The sequence below is a fragment of the Branchiostoma belcheri genome, unplaced genomic scaffold, assembly GCF_001625305.1.
Source record: "Branchiostoma belcheri isolate BF01 breed outbred unplaced genomic scaffold, Haploidv18h27 scaffold96, whole genome shotgun sequence".
In the NCBI taxonomy this organism is placed as follows: domain Eukaryota; kingdom Metazoa; phylum Chordata; class Leptocardii; order Amphioxiformes; family Branchiostomatidae; genus Branchiostoma; species Branchiostoma belcheri.
Genome location: NW_017804642.1, coordinates 903,776 through 915,277, shown reverse-complemented (window position 1 = coordinate 915,277; position 11,502 = coordinate 903,776). Strand labels below are relative to the sequence as shown.

The window sequence follows — 11,502 nt, the reverse complement described above, 5'->3', positions numbered from 1 at the left end:
ATCATACACTTCACATTTCACTATGTGCATTATACTGCTTTGTAGATGATGCCACTACACCACAATCCTCAAAAGAAGTGTTTTTGTCGTACGCATACCTTTTTGGCCTCAAACATTGCTAAACGCATGACAATGAAAATACCGCGAGATGTTACACATATCAATGGTTTTACACCAAGAAAACCGTGTAACTCAATTACACCACAAGATGTTTAACAGAACCTTCCCTATTCTATATAGATTTATGTATTTATGATGAAACCTCACCCGAGTATGGCATAATTAACAAGTATTTCTGTCAAAGGAATGTTATGTTTTTTCATATATGTTTTACAGAGTTGGATAAGGAAAATATTTTCACCCAAAGCAGCCATGTAGTCCTCTTAGTTTGTATCCAATAACTGTTCCTCCACGAATGCTTATTCTCCACCCCTTAATGTGTAAAGTGGACATTAAATTTTGGCCTCATTCCATTTATTTGTATGAGATCTCCAACTATGGTAACAAAACAATTGTTTTTGTCCTTTTTGTACTACCTGTGTCAATTTTTTAAGGTAATGTTTATGCCATAAATCAAATTACATTATTACAATATGATGACAATGTCATAATTTCACATTCATAGTTTGTTTTCAAGGACTCACGTGATACTTATCACAAAAAAAAAGATCATCAAAGACAACAAAATTTGAAGAGGTGACTACAGATACATGCCTATATAATTGTGCTCATGTACAGTTCTGTGATAGTTCTGTTTACAATAAATAGTTCAGTAGTGCAGCAGGGCCTTTTCGTTTGTAGGTTGGACGCCATTTTGTTTGTTTTCCGCCACCATCTTGATTGCGGCCATGTTGGGGAGGGGGGGTCACATTTCGTTTGAACAGCAGAATTTGATGTACTTCCTCGGGGAACAGGTGGTGGTGATGAGCAGAGCCAGGATGAGGATGACAACAGCCACGGACACTGACGATATCGCTGAGATCATCTCCAGAAAATCGTCCATTTCAGGGTCCTCTTCCTGACTGTGTGTGCCGTTGCAATGTGCAAAGAAATTCCGGTGCACACTGAGCATGAATTCGTCTCTTAGAATGTGTAAAGTCTCGTCTGAGCAGTTCATCAAGCTGGCAACCCTTTCCTGGCATCTCGTCAGCTTGAAGTAGGGCCTGTGGAAGGAAAGATCAGAAGGAAAAGGAACAACAAAATGTTTAAAGGCACCCAGTGCAGTTTTAGGGCTTGGAAACCAGATTTTTCAAAGTCAATATTCTATTCAATTACTACACACTGAGTTGAAACCACACTGTCCCAGCGCACATCTACATTCATGGAGCAAAAATGCCAAAAATTCTGACGAAAAACGGTTACAGGGAGGGCCTGGATTGATCTTTAGGGTACCCCTCAGAAAATAGAGAACTAATCTTGGGGCTTGTTTATGCAGTTTTAGATACCTAAAGTATGAAATACTGATTCAAATGTGCTAATTTAGGAAAAGCACATTATCACTGACCACAAATGAAATGCAAATTTTCAACACAGTGTATTATGTTTTCCATGATTTTTTTCATCCTTTCCAATTAGTGTAAACTAGTGTTTGCTTTTCAACTGTTGCTAGGGGTCGCTTTTATATGTTCTTTGTAAAAGTGTCTGGTCAAAATTACTGTTGTGTCGTTCTAGTTAGAATCCGTTAGGTGGCGCCCTTGACAGGCAGACAGTATTTTTTCCAAGCAAAACAAACAGACCATATAAACAAGAGAATTTATTTGTATTGTCGTTCTTACTTGTCCAGAACTTGACTTAAACTACAATGCGGGAGTAGGGAGGAAAGGAAATCTCTTCACATTTTGCAATTCTGCGCAAATATAAACTGTGATAAGGCCATGTTGATTTGATTAATATGGATGACATTCGCGCGCGCATGATTTTTCGGCCGTTTCGAAAAAAAGTTTTCAACCATACTGTAAATCGTACAAAACATTGTAAAATGAGCAAATATATACCGTAAGTTGCAAAAAAATATATATCGGAAAACGATACCAATGTCATAGAATGCCAAAATCAAACGAAAAAGACGAAAATGTATAAAGAAATGAACTTGAAGAGTAGATTATTCGCCAAACCATACTCTGTGTCATTTGTTCAGCGTGGATTTCATGTTGAAAGCAACTTTGTTTTGCCAATCTTTTTTTTTTATTCGCACGCTCGCATCAGTTTTTGGGTTTCCATAGAATTTCCATCCATATAATCAAATCAACATGGCCTAAACTACAATGCGGGAATAGGGAGGAAGGAGGATCTCTTTACATATTGCAATTCTGTGCACATGTAAACTGTGATAAGAAGGAGAAAGATTTCCACTTACTGAATGACGTCTGGCCAGCTGCACAGGACCAGTGACAGGTCCTGGTGCGTTCTGTTAGCCGTGTCGTGGATGGTTTTGAGGAACATGTACTTACAGCTGTCACAGTACAGCTCGTACAGAGTCATGTCACTGCAGAACTCAGAGTCGTCTGCGGCCATCGTGTGGGAACAGAACGTCACTGGGAGACAAAAACAAAGGGTATAGAATGGTCACACATACATGCAAATATGTTTTTTTTTTGCATTTCGGCGCATGTTAAATGTTTTCACAAATACGAAAACACTATCCAGCTTGCTTTCTGTCATCTGTAAAATCTCTACGACACTTTTGCTGTTTTCTAAAATGTCACTGAAGACAAAACTCAAATCAAAATATCTGCTCTACATGTACATCTCCCTAGCCTATTCATGTCTAGAGTGGCATATGTACAGCATTATCACAAAGTAGATGTAGAGGAACATATCTATAATCATTTCCAAGCACATGTAAGGTGGTATATGTAAGAGTTATCTCCAAGCAGATGTTGGTGGCATCCATGATCTGACTATTGAGTCATCTTCAAGCAGATTTGATAGAGTGACATGCCTACAAAGTTATTTCCAAGCAGATGCAGGGTTGCATATGTAAGATGTACAACATATAACACTGATAGCGCGCCGAAATGCCAGCTTTTTGCAAAAGCACTTGTTTTTACGGCTCTCGGGCGGCAAATGTGCAGATGTTGTCACATTAGCGCACCAAATCCGTAGTGTTTTTTTTTTTTTTTTTTGCATACAGACAGATTATCCGAAGAGGCAAAGTGGGCATCACTCCACAAGTACAGGGAGGGAAGTCGTGTGGGCCTCTCCCAAGGGCACAACGTGAAGGCATGGTGAGTATCGAACCCGGGACCTATTGGTCCCGAGTCCTACGCTCTAACTACACTCTTGTGCCACCGACGCCAAGAATATGTTTACAACCACTAGTTACTTGAAAACAGATCTTATATACAAAACCTTCGCTTGTACAAAGTTGAACAAGAGAGTTACGCTTGGCTACTGTTGTATGTTACTTTGGTCTTCTCAGCAGTAGAACCACTAGACTGCCGTTCAGCACCAAGGACAGGGTGGGATATTCCATTTGTAACATCGATAGGGGCGGGCAGGCAACTCTAATGAAACTCGTGAAGGTGGAAGTTAAAGCGGTAGTATGTGTAGGGGCGGTTGATGTCCGTGGGTTGTGGGCAGACACCACATTTGCGTTTCGCAGTAGAGGCCTCAAAATGGGAACGATTGTAGTGCCTAGTTAATACCTTTAAAATCCTTTTTTCTCTTGAAAGTTTTGGTCCATTTTGGAGATTTTTGGGCTGGAAGGCTAGGGTCTAAACTTTCCTACTTTGGTCAGGTTTTGTTTATTTCACCAGTTTAGTGGGTGTAATGAGACATGTGAGTAGTTAGGTCTTGTCTGGCCAGGCGGATGGTTAGGTCAAAGTTGAGGTTTTGTTAATATCATCAGCTGTGGCGAATTTGAGCTAGCTGGTCAACCCCCTGTTTCCTTTCTATTTTTGGGAATCAGACCCTTGTGGCTACTTGGTGCAGAAAAAAAAAATGAGATTGAAGTATGGGCAAGTACTTTCATGAGGACTTCTAATAGTGTATTTAAGCATGTGTTCCTATGGCCAGATCTAATAGTACTGTCTGCCCTTGTGGTACTTGGTACGTGGGGAGGTGTTGCTTTCCCTCAGATGCACGCCGTTTGTGTGCGCCCCGTAGCGACTTTCCTTACTACTGCAGCGGAACCTCCGGTTTTGCCGTTCGAGTTCTGGTTTCTAATTATGGGGATTATCTATCTTATTTAACATCGATATCCTATAAGCCAGTACCAGAAGTACCTATATTTTAGTCCTGACATTCATGCACTTCGTCGTCATTTCAGTTTAATGGTAAGCTGTATTTTCAGGTCGTTTTCTGTGAAGTAGCAGCATTGAATATCTGTCTTAGACCCGTAAATTGGACATAAACTTGTTTTATTAATGAAAAGTTTATTGCAAATTCGTGCCCGGAGGCTAATTGCAAATTACAAAACATAAAAGAACAATGAAATAGAGTATAAAATAACTAAAGTCTACATGATAAAGGTAGCTGTCTAGTACTGACTATGTCTAAAACTATGTCTGAAGGGTTTGACTTCTCTTCTGTAAATCATGGAAGACGTAATGTCCCACCTTTTCCAAAATTTGTGGGTTTGGGGAAGTTAAAAGAAGAGTAGTTTTTTCTTGGTCTGTAAGTTTAGAGAAAATGGGATAAATTGTAGAAGTTTGAATAGTCAACTCATTTCGAACGTTGTTACGGAATGAACAGTTTGAAATAAAATGTATTTCATACTCTGTTTCACAGCTAGCGTTAATACAGATTCTTTATTGACACAACAAAAAAGTACAGAGACTTTTGTATGGTCTTCTACAGCTTAACTAAAGATCTAACAAAGCTAAATACATGTGTGGATAACGTCATCTTACGTACAGAGTATATGTATGATGTAACAATAAAAGTTAACTATTCTCTAACATGTGGTCTCTAAGATCGAGAATGCAGTTGAATTTATCTATAGTATCTAACGTGTTGAAATCAATTGAAGAAGCGGAAAGAAAGGTGAACAGCAATAGGCGCTTATAGTTGCTACGATTTACATGCGGCGAGTGTTGCCCTTATGGGATGCATGTGGGCGAATCTGCGTAAATGCGCAGGCTTATAGTACTTGAACAACATGATTGGCGAGGTGGAATAAGGCAAGATGAATTCAATCTATAGACGAGAGCGGCACTTGCCGTTGGTGTGCGCTATTAGCCCTCTAATGCATGACCTGTCAGAAGTACATCCACTTATGGGGCCTTCTGTCGTGCATTAATGATATGATATGAATCTTTATTGCATGTTCTTGCCCAGATGGGCTAAATGCACAAGAGGATATCCAGTATGTAAAACATGAGTATTTCATACTGGTACGCTATATTCTAATGCAAAGTGCTAGGAATCTATACATTACAATAATACTATAAACTACCTATCATCTACTGTTAGTTGCCCTTTCTTCTCTCTTTTTGAAACATTAATGACGGGAGGCTATACATGTGGGATTTGGGAGTACCAGTATTCGTTTTACATAACCCTGATAATGCTGAGGTCACATTTCCAAACCGATCTGTTTCGATTAACGAGAACCAACAATTTCATCAAGAATATACTCAAATAGTTCCATTATTAATTTTTTTCCACCTTTTTTTGTGTTTTTTTAATACCATATTTTTCGTTCAGAAGACTGTCCGACCGGGCACCGGTTTGGAAATGTGACCTCAGCATTAGCCGGTTCCCTAAAAAAAGGATTCCGTGAAAAACCCTTTCATAGCCTCAAGAGTACATAGAATCTGATCACCTTTGTTGCCTTCGACTGAAGGCTATGCCTTCGGAGAAGGTTATGAAATCGGGTTTGCACTGTTTGGCAGATTAGGCACGATAACTCTTGAAGGCAAGGTCCGAGGTTCACGATTTTTGGCAGGCAGGTTGATTTAGGGGTGGCCATTGTCAAGGCTAAAAATGGGCTTCGTGGGGGGTTCCTAAGTCACTGTAGTTGACCTTGGTTTTTGGTGTTTTTCCTTGTCATCAAGATATCTCAAGAATCCTTAAATGGATGTTCATTATTTTTAGTGGGCAAGTTACCGTTGAAAATGCCGAGGTCAAGTTCAAAGATGGGCCCCGTGGGGGTTTCTATGTCACTGCAGTTGACCTTTGTTTTTTGTGTTTTTTCTTGTCATCAAGATAACTCGAGAATCTTTAAATGGATGTTCATGTTTTTTAGTTGGCAAATTACCATTGACAATACCAAGGTCAAGTTCGGATATGGGCTCCGTGGGGGGTCCCCACGTCATTGAATTAGAAAGTACTGCAGCGAAACTTCTGGTTTTTAAATCTCGTGATCTGGACGTGCTAGGGTCATGATTTTTAGATGGTAGGTAGCTCTTGTGCTCACAAAAAAGTGCCGTAAGTTTGGGCCCCGTAGCAGCTTGTTTGGGAAATGCAGAGGCATTTGTTTGAAAATGTCTGAAGTAGGATAGCTCAAGAACCGGTTGACGGATTGTTGTTATTTTTGGGATCTCGGTAGCTTAAGTGATGCTTGACCTAATTAGATGACAATTACACAGATCACGATCTAATTTACATAATTAATGACAAAAGTCTATAAATCTGCTGTGTTCCATAATAGAACAATTAAAATGGTGGCATATTTAATCAAGAGGAAGAGGAACAGTAACAGATATTAATTATGTAAATTGTGACCCAATTTGATTAATTGATAAATTGATAAGAGAAATCTAAATGTCTTTCATACTGCAGTTACGTAGTGGACTTTTGGTGATTGTTAGTTTTTCAGTAGTTGAAGTTGTAGAATAGAATTTTTTCTTAAATTTTTTGTGAATAGGTTAAGGGGTTTAGATTGAGGGTTTAAAGTTTGGAGTCTGTAGTAGGTTGTGGGTACGTGTAATAGCCTAAGGACATTTTGTTTGCACATCTTTAAAGTGTAGGCGAAGTCTTTGTCCTTTTATGTAGTTGGTTAAACTAGCAGCATAGTTGGGTTAAGTAGGTTACGCTAACAGGCGTGTTGTTCTATGTAGTAGGTTAAGATAACAGATATCAGGGTGAACTAAGGTAAGATAACAATCACACTGACAGGGTGTAGAGATAATTGTTTGAACAGTACCAACGAAGTGTCCTATAATAACAAGAGTCTCAGCTACTCTGAAAACAGCCCTGACAAGTTAGTACTGTATATCAAAATAGACACAGATGTGGAAGTGGGTCACATCCTTGAGCTCTACATTATCTGGGGCAGGCAAGCAGTTTTGATAGAAACAGGCTGGGGTCAAAATATTTGGTGTCAATAAGGCTTAATTTGCATAAATAATGAGAAAAATGCTATAAATAGTAGTATAATGCAATAGTGGCGACTGACAGGAATTTCATACTGGCTGCATTTGGAAGTTTGACTTTGATGGGCTTTGTGGGGGGTCCCCATGTCATTGAATTAGAACGTACTGCAGTGAAACTTCTGGCTTTTAAATTTCGTGATCTGGACGTGCTAGGGTCATGATTTTTAGATGGTAGTTAGCTCTCGTTCTTTGACATGCTGCATTTTCCCCCTAACTTGTTAAGGGGCTCTGTTGCAGGACTGCTGGACTAGTATTGAGCTTCTCAGACAGTTATCAACAACTCCAGCTCTCTAGCGTTTTGAAGTCGTGTAAACAACGCTAATTGTCTGATTTGCTGGTAAACCAATACCCTAGACCTCGAAAATAAAGACTTATTTATTGTTGTAGGTGAACACAGATTTGCAAAACTGCCCCAAAATGAAAGTTAACATCATTTGTTAACATCATTAATTTTGTCGAAGGCATGAAATCGTGGAATTCTAGTTGCTATGTGCTTTCTTGTGACGCCTGTTTGGCTACGTTCTTCGAATTATTCTACAGAGTGTTTTCACGTGAACCATACCGTTTCACCCTAACCAAATGTACCGGCGCCGGTATATTGTATTAAGCCGCATATTTATTCATTACTGAACACTTGGGTCGATCTATGAAATGTTTCAATCTCTAATTGACATGGTACAGACGACAGACTCTGAAGGATTATGATTGGTTGAGGCGTACTAATTGGATTATTATGTGTCTACCATTGATAAGAAGGAATGTGCCTCTGCTTCTTTCATATTACTCCGCAAGTTTGCATAAGGCCACAGCAAGTAAATTGTGTGGAGGACATCCTCCGCAGACTCCAAATCTAACGCGAGCGGGCGAAAACAAAACAAGGCGGGCCGGAAAAAACAAGGTTCCTACATTTTCAAATTTCAACTCAATCATTGTTCAAATAGTTTTGATTCAGTGGGAACATCGCATATACACAGTCAGCATCACATATCACTGCATCAAAGTAAGAAACAAAACATTAAATCTGAGCCTTTTCTTGTCTCCTCTCTTCATAGTTATCTGCCATCCACCTTCCGGCATGGCAGCAGACATCTTTGCCCATTTTCGGCATGCTGACCACTGTCAGAAGGCAACAAAATTTGCTGCGGCCTACTGCATACGTCGCAAACTTTGCGTTGTAACCTATCATGCGTGTGGTGTTTATGCAACAATAAAGTAGGAATTTGGCAATTGGCTGAATAAAAGATGCTCTATACCATTTCGGTTGGTGGGAGGCTGGCATGTGCGGCAATACTCTTCAAATTGTAAGAGATTACTTCTATAGCATTTTTACACAGAAAAAATGCTAGTCCTGACTGTTATCAACATTAGATTAAGTGCCACGGACGAATAGAACGTCCCGATGGACTTACAATGCTGAACCCCTGCGGGGTAAAGGATTGCCCATTTCCTCGTAAAATGTACGAAAGCGTATTGCTATCAAGATAAATCAGTTTCCCCGTACGGTTTAGGGATCCCATTTCACATGGGGTTATTGTGGTAACGTGTCTTTTATCACACAAGGTCAGAGATAGTGATCAAGCCCAGCGTTAGGCCACACCGTCTTGATTTTATGGATGACATCCTCTGAAGACCTACAAACTAGTGCGCGTGGGCGAATAAAAAAATTCCGACGAAAAATAAAAAGGCTACTAAACCACAGGAATACAAAGCTGGTATACTTGTGAATTTGCGACGTATACGAAAGGCCGGCACATGTTGGCTTTTTGCGAAGTTTAGAATCGGCACTGTACGTATGTACTGAGATCTGGAGCTTCGTGGAGCTTCGGGTGCCGTCCTCCAGAGTTACCGCCGGCTCCGTATTGTCGCTAACTATCATGGACTAACCAGGCCTAGAGCCAGGCCAGAGCTTCAGAGGACGTGATTTTTTTTTTCGAGGACAGGCGAAAATCAATGCGCGCGTGGATGTCAACCATGAAATTAAGGCAGTGTGGCCTAAATCAGTTTCCCCGTACGGTTTAGGGATCCCATTTCACATGGGGTTATTGTGGTAACGTGTCTTTTATCACACAAGGTCAGAGATAATGATCAAGGTCAGCGTTAGGGCTGTTTCAGTAATGTCGGAGGGGAGGGGGGACTAATCGAAATATCACTTTAGAAGAAATGTCACATTTCTGACCCTCCCATTAATGCTGTCTCGATGATATACCATAAAAACACAGTATGCAACTAGTGTACAACAGACTTCCCTTATGTTTATTATTTTTATTATGTAAGATTTTTGCGCCAAAACTGTAAATATGAATAATTGCAATTTTGTCATCTTGATTGTCATTTTCAATAACTTTCAAGATTAACGTCGCTTCTTTGCTTTTCCGGCGACTCAGCGCAGCGATAGAATAAGTTGCACCAGGCCCGCTGTATTTTCAGGAGGCTCCTAAAAAGAATGTAAACAAACGGCAGTTCTTGTTCGGGTATCTCCGGCAGCTTCAACATAATTTTTCGGTGCAACGACGAACCTACCATGCTACATAGAAACCTTATAGCGCCAGAAAACGTGTAAAACAACGATGTTTAGAATAGTGAAAAATCTTACATACATGCAGCCATTGAAAACATCATGCATGTGGTACACTCGCTTCACGGAGGGAATAAACTGTCTGATAGGCTTAGTATAGCCTCTACCGGGCACCGCGGATCGCTGGAAAAATAGTAGAAATTGGCCGAAATAAAGGAATAATATACCAGGGGAGGTAGCCGGCCAGAGAAGATCCAATTCGCGGTGCCTGGTAGAGGCTAGGCTTAGTTGAGAAGGGATAATACAGTCGTGAAGTACCAGTGTCCTACGACACTGGTACTTTACGTAACCACACATTCTAGTCATCCTATCCACCCACCGCAGGGCTCCGGAAATAAAAACACTTCTCTGTGGTGACCTGAAGTGGTCAGATGTCTGATAGAAAATACGCACTCCGAGGATTTAAAACCCATATAGGTCCCACATCCCCTTTATATAATACGTATCTCCACCATAAGCCGACGCGATCAATTTTTCTTCCATCTATGTGTGAAGAGAAAGTAACAGGATTTTCTTCTTGCATAAGGCTCTTGAAGGGCGGTCACCCACCTGAGGGGCAAACATCTGGTTCTACTGTAAGTACTTTTACTTACTGCTAAGGTGAAAATTGTGGGAATGGAGAAAAAACTAGCTTCCTTCTAGACACTTTTGGTTTGGTTTGGTTCATTTCGATCTCCATAAGGCCATAGCAAGTAATTTTTATGGATGACATCAGCGCGCGCATTAATTTTCGCCTGATTTTTGAAAAAAAAATTTTTTGTTGCCTTCTGACAGTTGTCAACATGCCGAAAATGGGCAAAGATGTCTGTTGCCATGCCGGAAGGTGGATGGCAGATAACCAGAGGAGACAAGAAAAGGCTCTGATTTAATGTTTTGTTTCTTACTTTGATGCAGTGATATGTGATGCTGGCTGTGTATACGTGATGTTCCCACTGAATCAAAACCATCTGTACAATGATTGAGTCAAAATTTTAAATTGTAGAAACCTTGTTTTTTCGACCGGCCTTGTTTTTTTCGGCCGCTCGCATTAGATTTGGAGTGTGTGGAGGATGTCATCCATAAAATTTACTTGCTGTGGCCTAAGTGAATAATACTAATCTCCCTGGAGTCCATTTAAAACAATGTAATACAAAATATAACAACGGAATATGTTAAAAGAATACAACAGAATTAACAGAAGACTAACATAAACTGAAATGAAAAACACATTTAATAATCAAAATAATAGAGATCAACTGCACAACAGGTTATACATATATCTACAATATCTGTCTGATTAACAGAAATTAATAACGCAACGAAAAAATCAAACGGGATGGGAGAGGTCAGAGATCAGAACAAAATAATATATAATGGAAAAAAAAAACAATTTATTACAATATACGATCCAAAGCTCGTTCGAAATGAAATACTCATAATCTTGTGAGAATACAATCGATTGGATTCTTATGAATCTACTCTTAGGCCATGTTGATTTGATTATATGGATGACATCCGCGCGCGCATGAATTTTCAGCCGTTTCAAAAAAAAAGTTTTCAACCATACTGTAAATCGTACAAAACAGTTGCAAAATGAGCAAAAAATATACCGTAAGTTACAAAAACCAT

General features: G+C 39.8%; 1 protein-coding gene across 6 annotated transcripts in view; it reads right to left on the bottom strand.

The window, feature by feature from the left end:
* Positions 1 to 623: 623 nt before the first annotated feature.
* The window catches only part of LOC109461782, a 57,059-nt gene continuing 46,180 nt past the window's right edge, over positions 624 to 11,502 (bottom strand). For all 6 annotated transcript variants that reach the window (XM_019758183.1, XM_019758185.1, XM_019758181.1 and 3 more), the window contains 2 exons: positions 2,357 to 2,534; positions 624 to 1,163 (listed from right to left, as the gene is read on the bottom strand). In XM_019758183.1, coding sequence (XP_019613742.1) covers positions 866 to 1,163; positions 2,357 to 2,534 — 476 coding nt within the window. In that variant the 3' untranslated portion in view covers positions 624 to 865. The remainder of the gene's footprint in view (positions 1,164 to 2,356; positions 2,535 to 11,502) is intronic.